The sequence below is a fragment of the Staurois parvus genome, unplaced genomic scaffold (assembly GCF_062004578.1).
Source record: "Staurois parvus isolate SC_StPar_1 unplaced genomic scaffold, SC_StPar_1.0 ptg000153l, whole genome shotgun sequence".
NCBI classification, from domain to species: Eukaryota; Metazoa; Chordata; class Amphibia; order Anura; family Ranidae; genus Staurois; species Staurois parvus.
Window position 1 is genome coordinate 25,153,689 of NW_028317949.1, and position 15,535 is coordinate 25,169,223.

Consider the following 15,535-nt stretch of genomic DNA (forward strand, 5'->3'; position numbering starts at 1 on the left):
TGCAACACAAAATAATAATAAATGCATTTTTTTTACCTGCAAAAAAAGTGCATTTTATATTTTTTGTCAAAAGGTAAAACTTCTCCTTTAAGCTGGGGCTTGGCAGATGAAAAACAGTCTGAAAATCAACTCCTAACCCTTCTGCCGGTTTGTAGAAAATAATTTCTTGAAGCAATCAGCTATGTTCATGATTTTCATAGCATAAATCCAAATACTCCACTGCTTGGCTTGCCAGCAAAGGTCAAGATGACCAAATACCCTGGCCCAGTCACTGGATTTAAATCTTGTTGAGAACTTAGGAGTCCTTCTCAAATGTGACACTTATAGTGAGAGAAGACAATACACCCACTTTAAAACAGCATGTGCGGTGGTTGTTGTTTCAGCAAATGTTTATTGCACACAGATCAACAGACCCCATGGATAGGGCTAGGGTGGTTATTAAAAATAAAGGGGCTAGGTTAATCACTGAATATTTCTGAAAGGCAAGGATGTTATATTTAATTTTATGTTATTGTTTATTCTCAAGTTTTACAGTAATAATTCCACACACAAATAGTTGCCCAATAATTATGCAGGCTTATAACTTCCCCTGAGAGAGACAAAATGCACAACCTAAGTGCAACATCCCAGAATTAAATGTCCAGTATCCCAGGAGGCTGTGTGACCAAAGAAATTTGCAAGGAGGCTGCAGGGGCAGGTTCACAGAGGGGGCAGAGGGCAGGCTAAACTCACCATTGTCAGTGGATTGCAGTGGGACAGTATTTGATTCACTGCGTGCGCAAAAAACACTTACTGGGGGAGGGATTAGGCTTACCTTTAAATACAACGCACAGCTTGATTTTGTGTAATAGGTTAGAACAGGCCTGGGTAGATATAGAAGAATGCCACATCAGTGCTGCCACTAGAGGCAAAACGTTTTTGAACTGATCTCACAATAGGCTACAGATTTCATATATCTGTTACTATATAAAAAGCAAGTTACAGCATTTAGCTACTTGTTGGAGGAACACAATAGTGCTGCGATTTCCCTGAAATATGTTCTACACTAGACACAGAGCTTTTGTTCCCCCAACACTGTGCCTCACAAGGACCAATAATATTTTCACAGTAACTTAGAAAAGGCACATTCCATTCTGGTGAGAACAATAGTAGTGCTATAGACACAGATATGTACAAACAATATACAAAGTATAGAATACAGATCATTGTTTGTGTAAAAAAGAAAAAAACAAAAAAACATGCTTGAATCACAACTTTTTGGTTCTTAAACTAAATTGCTAGATGTTGATTATACCCAGGAATTTTTTCTTGAATGGTTGCTTTGGATATTCCACAAGGATCCATTTTACCCTAGTAAATACAGCGATTATTCCATACATATTGTACGAGTACCCTGTAAGTGCATTGCTATTGCTGACTATTCATAAATAGACATCAAAAGCGTAGCACGAGATCAGTAATGTAAAAACTGTGCAGGATAAAACTTTGGGCTAGCACTTGCTTCAATGTCCCAACATTTTCTGTTCTAATCATTCCCAATGAATACACCCAAATTGGACTCTAGCATAAAAAGGCACCAACATTGTATTAGAAACAACAGTCTGACATCCTAGAAGTGAAAAAAAAAAAAAAATCAAAAAACAGTTCACTATTAAACAACACTGCTAGCTATTTACAAGTTAAATTTGTTCAAGGAAAACCTCAGCTTAACAGTAAAGTGAGGATTTAAAAATGTCTTTGGCCTTTAACAAAATCCTCTTCCATACAATTTCATCAACATATACCATGGAGAAAAGTAGGCACTGCACACGTTACAATATGACCCAACACTGAACTTTTGCAATAGTTACTAACTGCAAATACTCAAATATTTGCTGGGAAACAGATCTAATAAATTTAACATTTTAAAAGCTGCTGGTCACTTCTGCTCCAATTGAAAAATCACATACTGGAGAAAGAGCTGCAGCATAAAGCTGAAATGCAGGACAATATGGATAACTACATACACTGCTCAAAAAATATAAAAAAAGGAACACTTTTTTTTTTAATCAGGAGTATAGCATCAAGTCAATTAAACTCATTTTGTATTTATCTGTTCAGTTAAGTAGCAGATGGGGTTTTAAGTTTCAGCTGTTTTGGTGCACTAGATGGGCAACAATGAGACGATCCCCAAAACAGGAATGGTTTTTACAGCTAGAGGCCACTGAAAATTGTTTTCCCTACTCCTCTTTTCTGACTGTTTTTCACTAGTTTTGCATTTGGCTAGGGTCCGTGTCACTACTGGTAGCATGATGCAATACCTTGTCCCTACAGAGGTTGCACAGGCAGTCAAACTCCTCCAGTATGGCACATAAATACATGCCATTGCCAGAAGGCTTGCTGCATCTCAAGAGCATGGAGGAGATTCCAGGAGACAGGCAGTTACTCTAGGAGAGCTGGACAGGGCCGTAAAAGGTCATCAGCAGGACAGGTATCTGCTCATTTGTGCAAGGAGGAACAGGATGAGCACTGCCAGAGCCCTACAAAAATTACCTCCAGCAGGCTACTGGTGTGAATGTCTTCGACCAAAGAAACAGACTTCATGAGGGTGGACTGAGGGCCCCACGTCCTCTAGGGGGCCCTGTGCTCACTGCCAGGTACCATAGAGCTCAATTGGCATTTGCCATTGAACACTAGAATTGGCAGGTCCACCACTGGGTCCCTGTGCTTTTCGCTGATGAGTGCAGATTCACCCTGAGCACATTTAACAGACATGAAAGGGTCTGGAGAAGCTGTGGAGACTGTTATGCTGCCTGTGACATTGTTCAGCATGACTATTTTGGTGGTGGGTTAATGATGGTCTGAGGAAGGAATATACATGGAGGGACAAACAGACCTCTACAGGCTAGACAATGGCACCCTGACTGCAATTAGGTATCGGGATGAAATCCTTGGACCCATTGTCAGACCCTACGCTGGTGCAGTGGGTCCTGGGTTCCTCCTGGTGCACGACAGTGCCCGGCCTCATGTGACAAGAGTATGCAGGCAGTTCTTGGATGAAGAAGGAATTGATACCATTGAATGGCCTCCACGCTCTACAGACCTAAATTCAATAGAACAGCTCTGGGATATGTTTCGGTCCAACAGACGCCATCAGGTTGCGCCTCAGACTGTCCAGGAGCTCGGTGATGCCCTGGTCCAGGACTAGGAGGAAATACCCCAGGACACCTTTTCATTGTCTCATTAGGAGCATGCCCTGACATTTTCAGGCATGCATACAAGCATGTGGGGGCCATACAAACTACTGAGTACCATTTTGAGTTGCTACAATGAAATTGCAGCAAAATGGACTAGCTTGCTGCATAATTTTTTTTTCAATTTGATTTTGGAGGTGTCTTTGAATTCAGTCCTCTGTAGCTTGATACTTTTCACTTCCATCAAATGATGGGGCATCCTTACGTTCCTAACCCATTACCCAGTCCATATCAGTATAGAGATCCAGCATATTTATTTCCCCATTGAGATCTGATGTATTGTTACATTAATTTTTTTTTTTTAAAGCAGTGTATAGTGTAGCTGATTTGCCTGGAAAATTTGTACTTATATTCATCCAGTCCTGAGATTTACACAGCTTTGCCATACCACAAAGTCTTGTATGGCAGGATAGGAGACCTGATGTTCCCCTACCCTGTGAATAGACCGTGAAGAGGAGAAGCAGCAGACCAATGTATTCCTCTCTTGAGCACTCTGCTCCGAGTAAGCTCCTTGCACTGTAGCACAACATATTGGCTTCTTATGCCGCTTACCCTTTTCATGGTTGAGTTCTGCTGTACAAGGGACTGTAAGAGGCTGATACCAAATCAAAATTCAGTTACTTAAACTGCTTGGATATTAGAGAAAAAAAACAAACATTAAAGAATGAATGAAGAGCTACACTACTTTGTGTCTTATATCTGCCCAGTGTTCAGTTTTAACATTTTGAAATAGTTTACTCTGAATAACAGTTGAAATTATTGCTCAGTATCAGATTGCAAAATGCTGATAACTGTGCCTTATAACATCCATTCACATCATTAGATAAGATGGATAATTCAGCAAAAAAAAAAAAAAAATGGATAGAGCATAAGGTGATAAGGAACAGAGCAAATTGAACATCAGAAAATATTTTAGGCAATACTTTAAGAAAAAAAAAAAAAACCTTAAGTATAAACCTCAATACAATTTGCATAGTACCATGCTGGTGCTCAGCATATTTCAAACACTCTTCCCTATTCATTTAGACATGTAGCTCCATGGTGGGAACAGTATAATCTAGTCAGATGGTAGAATTATCTTCAGGTCATATACTTTCTAGCAGCAAGCATTTGAATTAAGTTCTTGGCAGTCCAAGGTTCAGTCTGTTTTATTGGCTTGCTCACAGGTCTGCTTTTGCATCATGCAGCGACGGACGATACTGTCAAAACTGCCAAGGTAGAACAATGCAATTGTACGAAACAGTCCCATTGTGACAACCTAGAATGGAAATCAGTAGTATTAAAATACTATCAAAGCTCAAGTGCAATTTTATTTATTTTTTTCAATCTAAATCTTTATTCATAGGCACATACACAACCCTGAGTCACCAAGAACAAAAGACTCCAGCATAGTTCTGGTAATCTAAAAGAGGAACTAGCCTTAGAAAGGTGTTGCCCTAGCAAAGTCAAACATCCCTTATAACCCAACTAATTCATTTTCAAAGTATTACATGGGGGGGGGGGGGGGGGCAAAAACACTTTCCTACAAGGAGATGCCAGAGGCACATTTATAACATTTCCTTCCTTCATTACAGTGACAATATCCCATTCACAAAACTTGTGATGTGCCGCCTTATGGTGCGCTCTGCATTTCCCTTAAGCAGAGACAGATGTGTGATAGAAATAGCCAGATATGTGATGGAAATAGCCAGTTAGGTGACTGACAAGTCACATGACCAGGCTCTCTTCCCAGAACTTCCCCCAAATACAACTTTCATTTAGAGGGTAGTGGAGCACAGAGTTCCTGTAATGCACAAGCAATGGAGGTCATGCTACTGTTTTTCAAACGAGCCCATTATTTTCACTTCACTAATGGGGCCCTATATCATCAGTCAGCTTAAGGCACTAAAAGAAGACAGTATGTCATCAATAAAGAAATGTATGACTCCCCCTTTTCATGCTCTTTGCTCAATTTTGTTGCCAATATCCTGCAGCTGAGCATGCACACAAGTAGCATAGTGAAGGAAGTGATGAATGAGGCTAAAAGTAAAGTAACTCTTAATCTTGATTTTTACCTACAGGTAAGCGTATACTAAACATTTAGGAGATATTCTAGGGAGCAGCAGCCAGTGACATCACGTGCACATGCACTCTGAAGGGACAGTATACCCGTGCTGTTCCTTCACAGCTCTGTGCCGTGGCACACATGCACAGGAGTGACGTCATCACAGCTTGGCCACTCACTCCGTGCAGCCACAGCCTGCAAACCCAGAAGAAAGACCAGATGAAGACAGAAGTCTCTGCAGCGGTGGACGGCTTTGTTCTCAGGCAAGTCTTTCACAATGTGCTAGTATGCAATGCATTGTAGTACTTTATGCTTTTACCTTGTAAGGTTTTGTTTTTTTACCTTTACTACCACTTTGAATCTGGGTGCCTTTCCAATAATCCCTTTTTAATCACTGAAGATGCAACCAAGTGGCTGAAAATTCATTACTCACATTCCATTGTAGAAGAGAGAAGAATGGTCACAAAATGGATCTGAACAAATATCAGGGTACGGATTGTATGGCTTTTTACCTGTGTGGCCCTAACCAGCATTGACTAATCCATATTTGTTGCTTTTTTCTTCAAAATTTTTAAAGGTAGGTTGAAACTTTTTTTTTGTATATTTTAAATTTGAGAGAAAGCTTGAAAAGCTGGGAAAGATAATCTGTGATATGCTCCAGCCATGCAGAACTAGAGTAAGTTTAATAAAACAGCAAAGAACATGGCATCAGTCCTAATTGCAGGGTGAAATTCTTTTGTTTGCAGTATGCAACATTTTAACCTAGGTCTTGGAAAAAGGATAGTAGTCAAAAGTCACATCCTGGTACCTTTTCAGTCTCAATCAACTAACACATTTCAAATATTATTACCTGCTGGAGTCCTTCTGTGATGGTGGTGACAGGTGACATGCCACATGTTAAAGACGACAGCATATAGCCATCAGATCCAACAGAACTGTTGAAATTACCTTGCTGCAATTAGATGGTAAGAGAAAAAAAAAAAAAAAAAAAAAAACACAAACATTTAATAGCAAGATTATGTTAGGAAGTTCACAATAATGCAAAACGAGTGAAATTAGGGCAGCAACATTTGAAAATAACTTGATACTGCCTTGACCTTAACCACCTCCCGCCTGCCACATAGTCCAATGACGAGTGCAAGGTGGTTCTCTCGTTCTGAGGACGTCATATGACATCCTCCCATTCTCATCGCGCATGCGCGGCTCAGGGAGCATGCAACGCGGCGATCGGATCGGCGGTGCGCTATTTCCCTTGGACACAGCGGATCACTAATCACGGAAAGAGCCAAGGATGTCGGCTTGGTCATGTGATCAGCTGTGTCCAATCACAGCTGATCACATGTAAACAGGGAAATGCCGGTTATCGGCATTTCTCTCCTCTCGAGCTGTCACGCTGACAGCTCGAGAGGAGAGCCGGTAATCGGCTTTCCGCGGAGGGGATATGTACACTGATCATCAGGGCACTGATGATCAGTGTGCCCTGATGATCAGTGTAGCCCCAGCAGTGCCACCTGTGACAGTCCATCAGTGCCAGCTGTCAGTGCCTATCAGTGCCACTTGCCAGTGCCTATCAGTGCCACATCAATGCCACATATCAGTGCATACCAGTGCACATCAATGCCACATATCAGTACCCTTCTGAGCTGCCTTTCAGTGTCATCCATCAGTGCCAGTCAGTGCCGCCTATCAGTGCCAGTCAGTGCCGCCTATCAGTGCCAGTCAGTGCCGCCTATCAGTGCCAGTCAGTGCCGCCTATCAGTGCCAGTCAGTGCCGCCTATCAGTGCCAGTCAGTGCCGCCTATCAGTGCCAGTCAGTGCCGCCTATCAGTGCCAGTCAGTGCCGCCTATCAGTGCCAGTCAGTGCCGCCTATCAGTGCCAGTCAGTGCCGCCTATCAGTGCCAGTCAGTGCCGCCTATCAGTGCCAGTCAGTGCCGCCTATCAGTGCCAGTCAGTGCCGCCTATCAGTGCCAGTCAGTGCCGCCTATCAGTGCCAGTCAGTGCCGCCTATCAGTGCCAGTCAGTGCCGCCTATCAGTGCCAGTCAGTGCCGCCTATCAGTGCCAGTCAGTGCCGCCTATCAGTGCCAGTCAGTGCCGCCTATCAGTGCCAGTCAGTGCCGCCTATCAGTGCCAGTCAGTGCCGCCTATCAGTGCCAGTCAGTGCCGCCTATCAGTGCCAGTCAGTGCCGCCTATCAGTGCCAGTCAGTGCCGCCTATCAGTGCCAGTCAGTGCCGCCTATCAGTGCCAGTCAGTGCCGCCTATCAGTGCCAGTCAGTGCCGCCTATCAGTGCCAGTCAGTGCCGCCTATCAGTGCCAGTCAGTGCCGCCTATCAGTGCCAGTCAGTGCCGCCTATCAGTGCCAGTCAGTGCCGCCTATCAGTGCCAGTCAGTGCCGCCTATCAGTGCCAGTCAGTGCCGCCTATCAGTGCCTGTTGGTGATGCCTGTCAATGCCCATCAGGTCCACCTCATCAGTGTCCATCAGTGCAGCCTCATTAGCGTACATCAGTGAAAAATCACTTATTTACAAAATTTTATAACAAAAACTAAGAAAAAAACTTTTTTTTTCAAAATTTTCAGTGGTTTTTAGTTTAAGAAAAAATAAAAAACCCCGAGGTGATTAAATACCACCAAAAGAAAGCTCTGTCACAAAAAAAATGATAAAAATTTCATATGGGTACAGTGTTGCATGACCGTGCAATTGTCATTCAAAGTGCGACAGTGCTGAAAGCTGGAAATTGGCCTGGGCAGGAAGGGGGTATAAGTTCCCAGTAGGCAAGTTGTTAACTAAAGGATCCAAGCCAAATTTAAAAAAAAAAAAAAAAATTTACCCCAAAAAAGGTACACCCACAGACTTGTTTTAATGAACAAAACCTGGCACTTGCTGTTTTTGATCCTCCTTTTGGACCAGATGCAATAAAACTGGGAACAGAAAATGAGCACACAAATAAATTTGCCAGCAACAACCAGTTAGGTTGCCAAATGAGGTTTTATCTTATTTCAGGTAAAATCTCAAACTCCGGTGTGGTGCCATTTGTTCCTCCAGCTTTAATGCATCAGTCCTTTTTTGTAAAGTGAACCTGTTCTTTGTCAAAGGGCAAAATACCAAGATCACCTACAGATGGAATTTAAGCAGATAGTCCTAACCTTCCCTGCAATCTGCTATTGCTCTGATCAGAGATTTCTGCGCATAGTGTCCAAGCACATTCTCCCCCACATGATTCTTCGGTTTAGAAACTAATTGGACACAGAGTGCTGCATTGTAGGGAGCCAAGAGAAAAGTCATGACTCATTCCATACCAAAAAAATTTCAGATACTTCTTGGCAGACTGGTAACAGGATGTGCAGGGAAGGTAAATAATGGCTGCTTAAGGTTCATTCTGTAAGATGAACCCATTTCCCCAAAAATAAATAATACAGGTTCAATTTAAAACCTCTATTATAATTAAAACTCTCACTATTTTTTGCATGCTCCAGTCTCACAGTATATGTTGCTTTTTATCCCTTGCTTCTGGGCAGGGGCAGACTGACAACTCATGGGGCCCCCGGGCAATAGGGGGTCATGGGGCCCCTGTGTCCTTGCCCAAACTCAAAAAAGCCTATGGAAAAAAAAAAAAAAAAAAAGAAGGTACCAGGGGCATCGCATGGGGCCCCCTACTGACCCCGGGCTTTGCCCGAGTTTCCAAATGGTCAGTCCGCCCCTGCTTCTGGGTATAGTGTAAACAGAGCATGTAAGGCTCTATGCAGACTGGGCTTTTGCTGGTAGCATTAGCTGTGTGAAGTCACATTAAAAACACGAGTTTCAGTGTTTTAGCATTAGTGTTAAGTGGCATGTGTTTTTTTTGCTAAAAAAAAACCAAAAACAACAAAAAAAACACCTGGTCTGGTTTGCTGCATTTTACAGCTAAAAAACCCTCTAGAAACCCACTAGTTCTGAGTTTTTTTTCCCACCCCCCCCCCCCCCCGGGAAAAAAAAAAAAAAAATGCTGATTACAGTCTGTGTGCATGGAAATATAGGATAACTTGCTGGGGAGTTTACTGGCTGTAGAAAAATCAAAAAGAAAAAAAAAACAAAAAAACATCAATGTGCATGAGGACTAAGGGTAATGGCATGCACCCTCTATCCCTGATGTTGCGTTATAAAAGGAGATGGACCTGTCACTCATCTCCCTCTCCGTGTTCCCAAGACAAGCACAGTATGCTTTATCTCAACAAAATGAATACAGTTTACACACAAAAATTGAATCTATTTTTAGCAGACATTGTTCAAGCTATATTTAATTTTTATAGTGCCACGAGAACACTTCTTCTCCAGAGGATTTACCCCCTTTCCTGACCAGGCCATTTTTTGTGATACGGCACTGCGTTACTTTAATTGACAATTGCACGGTCATGCAACTCTGCACCCAAATGAAATTTATATGTCTTTTCCCCACAAATAGAGCTTTATTTTGGTGGTATTTGCACAAACAACCTTTTACTTTTGCTATTAAACATGTCCAATAAAATTTAGGCTAAAAATGTATTCTGCTACATGTCTTTGCTAAGTCAAAATCCCATTATGTGTAAATTAACTGGTTTACGTGAAAGTTATAGCGTCTACAAATGACGGTATAGATACTGGAATTGTTTTTTGTATACATTAGTAATGGCAGCTATCAGCAACTTATAGCGAACTGCGGCAGGCTTTCTGACACAGGGGGGAGGAACTGCCACTGACATCCCCAGCGACACCAATACAGTGATCAGTGCTAATAAAAAGAACTGACACTGTACGAACGACACCGATTGCCCCAGATGTTAGTACCCAGTTAACCCTTTGGGCAGAAAGGGGTTGTGTGTGCGCTTTACACTGTAAGCACACTTCTTTGTATGGCTCTGCTATGAAGAGCCATACAAAGCAGTGTGCAGGAGCTGACAGGGGAGAGATCTGTCTTGTTTACATACAGGTCTCTCCCCCGTTCGGGTGACGACGAAGAATCACCGGCCAGGACCCAGTGATCGTCAGGTGAGGCTGCCAATGACCCCCTACCCGGAAACACAATTTTGAGCACCCCAAGAAAACACACACCAGAGTTGATAGCAACCACTTTAAGAATAGGTTATAACAAAAGTGAAAACACAAGGCTCAGAATATGACAAGACTTTCTGTATACTCCAATTCTGTGATATGTCAGCTGGCAAGGGTACAGATCATTCGCACCAACAGGTCTGTGTCCAGCCATAAAAAATGAAATCAAAAACATCTACCAGCAAAAACAAATCGTCTCCTGCTGTTGGGGTAACAATATTTTGTTCAGTTTTCAAGTGATCACTGCGTAGGCAGAGAGAAGCATATGAGCTCTCTACCAGATTACCAACAGATATTACACAACATCCAGTATGTCAGGTCTGATCTGCCGGGGATCCCCTTGTTAATTAGGTACAGAAAAAGCACCTCATATAGAACTAGCACAGATTGTGTTCTGTTAATGTGGTGCAAGCCTCTCGTGCCAGTTTCTTGCACCATTATACCAACATAGGAAGCTTTGCCAATTCCCTACAATGTGTTCACCAAAAAAAAAAAAAAAAACCCAATATGGCCTTGCAAAGATGGCGGATATCTAGGCAAGGAATTTAGCACACATCTGCACAAAACATTACTTCTGTTTTGGCAGTCAGACAATTTGTCAAATGGTCATTTGATTAATGTATGCATACAAAGTAGTATGACATTTATCAGAGGTTTGCCATCTCAGCATCACCTTAGAGTATATTCCTGTAGCCCTTTTTGTTTACTGCTTATATACACAATTACAAGGAATTAGGTGTTCATGTATACATAGGTATGTGTTATACATGTGAAATTTCAGAAATACTGGGGGGGGGGGGGGTGTATGGATGCATCTCATATTACTTGAGATTATATGCCGTCATCCAGATGGCCATGATAAATGACTGGATGTATCCAAATACTCTCTGATTGTGAAGTCCTTCTGACTCCACCACAGACAAAAAGGTCACTGTCATTTTCCAGGTTTTCCAAAGCCTTACTATTTGCTTATCACAATTAGATTGTCTAAACCCTCACAATTCTGAAAAAACAGTCACAAAAAAAATATGGAAGAACACTTTAGTTGTTCCATAAATTATATACCATTTCACATTTCTAAGCGTCCTGTCCCCCAAACCTAAAAGAAAAATACTTTTAAATCATATACAAGGGGGGGAAAAAAATTCTAAACTGGGGATAAACTGTTTCCAATGCATGATCAGACGTAAAATGTGTACTTCACAGGTGAGTAAAGCCCTCATACTTACTATGGCATCTCTAACTATTACTCTGGCAACTTGTTCAGGTTGGCAAAGACTTGAAGATTCTGAAATTAACTTGGTTTCCAGTGGCTTGAAATGAGACAAAACATGGGTTAACAGAAACATTCATCATTTACATTTGAAATTAGTGGTTACAAGAGTTGCATATGCATGAACATACACTATATTGCCAAAAGTATTGGAACACCCCTCCAAATGATTGGATTCAGGTGTTCTAATCACCTCCATGACTACAGGTGTAAGAAATCAAGCACCTAGGCATGCAGACTGCTTCTACAAACATTTGTGAAAGAATGGGTCGCTCTCAGGAGCTCAGTGAATTCAAGCGTGGTACTGTGATAGTCCATCTGTGAAATTTCCTTGCTACATTCTCAGCACAGAGCGCAGGAGTTAATCCATCCAAGAGTTAAACCAATCAAGATAACAAAAGACCAAGCACCTGCAAGAAACTTGGGCAGATATCTGAGTATTGTGGAGTTTAGTTGTGTTTTAACTTCTACAATTAAAACACACATTTAATCAGGTGGCCAAACGGTTGTGCACAATTTTAGATATTCACAAATTCCACTCTCCCCACACGTGTCAAGGACAGCAAGTGAGTTACAGTGAGCAGCAAGATTGTGTTGTATTTTCATTTGGAAGCAAATGTGCTAATCACATATTAGGAGCTCTACTCTATAGGAATGTATGTTTTGTTTTAGGTACGCACTTGTTCTCTCCCAGTATAAAACACTGAAGTGCCAGTGTCAATATGACTTCGAGCAGCACCTTTAGCCTAGATATAGGAGTGAACCAGTAAAGATATATGCAAATACTACCTTTGATTTGTTCTCTTCAGCAAACCCAGGTGTGTCAGTGTCTGGAGGATAGGCAACAGTAACATAAACGTTATATGGCTTAACCTGGAAAAAAAATAAAAAATAAAAAAAATTGTGGCAGCTTCAATGTGCGATATATTTGTGGAACATTACAGGGGTTACTACATTGATTTGCAGGTGTGAAAGTGACAATATGTTTCATGTTGAAAACAGAAGTGGTGCAACATTCTTTTGCTTCCACTGTGTGATGCGACACCTAGCTAACAGGTGGGAAACCTCACTTTCATAATCATTCACGGCATACACTGCTACTAATATGGAGTCATGTCAGAGCTTACAGAGTTTTCAAAGAGGGCAAATTGTTGGTTCCCGCTTAGCTGGTGCCTCTGACTTTGTTGCCAATTTGCCATGTCATGAGGTACAGTATCAAAAGTGACAGCATATACAGTTTCCAGGAAAACTTAGTCTGTTAAGTGTAAGTGCAGTCGACATGTCAACTGACCGAAAAAAACAAAACAAAAAAAACCAAAACACACACCACACACGACATTGCACAGGATTGTAACTTGGAATAAGACAACTGCTGCAAAATTGACTGCAGAGCTCAATCTCAGTCTTCCAAAGCCTGTGTTCACAAAAATTGTCTGGAGAGAACTCCATAAGCAAAACATGCACGAGCGAGCTGCAACTGATAAACCACTAGTAACCAACATTCATGCTCAGATGAGGAGAGTGGGGCAACACCTATAAATTATGGACTATCAATGCAAGACTAATATAAACACAAGATATAAGGCGAGTGCAGATAATATGGTAGCTGATAGCACAAAAGGCAAGGTAACAAAAAGCCCACAGTAATCAATTCAAATGTAAGTGCAGCGCTAAAGTGACAAATGCAATCACAAAGTGCTTATGTGAATATAAGTGTTCATACAATATTCAAGTGAAAACACACACACACACACACACACTAAAAATCTGAACAAAAATAGTGGATATAAATAGTCTGTTGCACTACAGGTCACAGAAGTGACTAGTGATACATGTGTGCTTATTTAGCAATAGGGATTATGCAAGTCCGTGGCACTACAGGTCACAGCAATGCCTGGTGATCGTGGAACTACAAGGTGCAACAATATCAGCTGGGATGCTCAGGAGTGCTCATGATCCAACATGGGAATCCACCACCTTATATCGATGTGCACTTGTCAGAATGCTACTTGTATAATAGCGTTAATGTTGATCCTTATGGGGGGGGTCTCAGGAAGCCATAAATTAGGGACCAGACTTCTCCAGGGACAGGGCTATGCAAGACCAGCAAAGGATCCTCCTAAGGGGAGAAGCTCACCACAGGAGACGAAGGTATGTGTAGTATTTATTGTAAAATAATACAAGTAATCCATGTGGATACAGCAGAGTTAAATGCATAAAAGCATACCATGATGGCTGCTGCTCCGAGGTCCGGCAGCGTGACGTCAGCACGTAAGGCTCCACCCAACGAGTTTCATGCGCATGCACATCCTCAGGGGGCACGCCTACTAGCCAATGTCATGGACAGACTGTTTAAATAGCCTGCAGGGCACCATGTAAATTGGTTGGCGCCATTTTGTTGGAGACAGGAAGTGCTCACAGAATAGCAGGAGCCATGATCCCGTATGACAAAAACTTTATTGGATCGGACATCTGTACTGCTAAGGAGCAATGTAAACAGGAGGAAAAACTGCTGTGAAAGACTAATATGATCTGATGAATCAAGCTTCACACTGTTCCCAACCACTGGACGTGTTTATGTGTGGTGCACACATTCTGAAGACTCTTGTGCCAACGGTAAAGCATGGCGGTGGCGCAATTATGGTTTGGGCAGCCATATCTTAGTATTCAGCAGGCCCCATCATCTTGAAATGCAGAGTCACTGCCAGCGACTATGTACAAATGTTTGGCTGACCATGTGCACCCAATGGTGCAGACATTCTTTCCTGAAGACAGTGCCATTTACAAAGACAATACTACTCCGATTCACACAGCTGGTCTTGTCAAATTGTTTGATGAGCATGCAGACTAATCCTCACACCTTCCCTGGGCTCCACATCTTAATATCATAGAGCCATTATGGTCAATTTTGGAGGACAAGGTTTGAGCTCGTTTTCGGTCTCCGGCATCTCTGCACGAACTGGAAAGGTTTTTGCATGAAGAGTGGTATCAGATGCCACCATCTATTACTAGGAGAATTCAGGCTGTCTTGGATGCCAAAGGCGGTCCAACACCATATTAGATATCGATTTAATTTTTACCTGGCGTTTCCATATTTCCATGGAGGTGTAATAAATTACACACAAAAATTTTAGTTAGGTCCACAGTATACAGAGTACCCTTGACGTGGGACTGTGGCTTACACATGTATTTGAAAATGTGTGCAAACAAAACCCTCTGTTTTTAAACACATACTGTTAGACAGGGCTAAAGTCGTTGTTTCGCAAGCTGGCGCTGGAGTAGTATTGTGGATGGTCTGGAGTGTTTTTCACGTATGGAGTGCAAAACCAGTGGATAGAAGCTTCAAGAGTACACAGGAAGCGGATTAGATTGGAGGCTTGCTGAAGTACCAAACGCGCAGTTTGACCTACCTATGCAGGTGGTCAACATCTTGTGGTGAGTGGGGCTCTGGAGGGGGAGCATTCAACACAAAGATCTACGGATAAGAAGATTGATCACTGAATCACATTGTAGCACTTGGGAAGTGAATGTGGAAAGTGTTTTACACTGGGACTTTGAAACATATTTCCGCACAAGTGCACTGCATATATTTAATTATATACCTCCTTTTTATTGGGAGGACTGATGTCCATGATTATTGTATTTGAACTTTCATAGCACAGTATATTGCATTGGTTTTATGCACGCATGGTATAGATATGTATACTTCCTCCTAACCAAAGGGATGCACAGAGGCCCTGGGGAGGAAGGGTGAATATAAGGCACAGTATGTTTATATGGCAACAGTCACGTATTTGTGGGTCACAATCACGATTGAAGTGTGGCACAGATAGCAATTTTTAGCATTTAAAAATCACAAGTGGCAGCGCAGCATTTACATTCTTATTAACATATTTGTGGTACTGCTAGCAGCAGC

At 42.0% G+C, this 15,535-nt stretch overlaps 1 protein-coding gene across 1 annotated transcript in view; it reads right to left on the reverse strand.

Moving 5' to 3' along the window:
- Nucleotides 1-371: 371 nt before the first annotated feature.
- KDSR (3-ketodihydrosphingosine reductase) overlaps nt 372-15,535 on the reverse strand; it is a 49,863-nt gene continuing 34,699 nt past the window's right edge. The window contains exons 7-10 of the mRNA XM_089674873.1: nt 12,409-12,492; nt 11,576-11,659; nt 6,128-6,229; nt 372-4,491 (exon numbers count right to left, since the gene is read on the reverse strand). Of these exons, the coding sequence (XP_089530999.1) occupies nt 4,372-4,491; nt 6,128-6,229; nt 11,576-11,659; nt 12,409-12,492 (390 nt within the window). The 3' untranslated portion in view covers nt 372-4,371. The remainder of the gene's footprint in view (nt 4,492-6,127; nt 6,230-11,575; nt 11,660-12,408; nt 12,493-15,535) is intronic.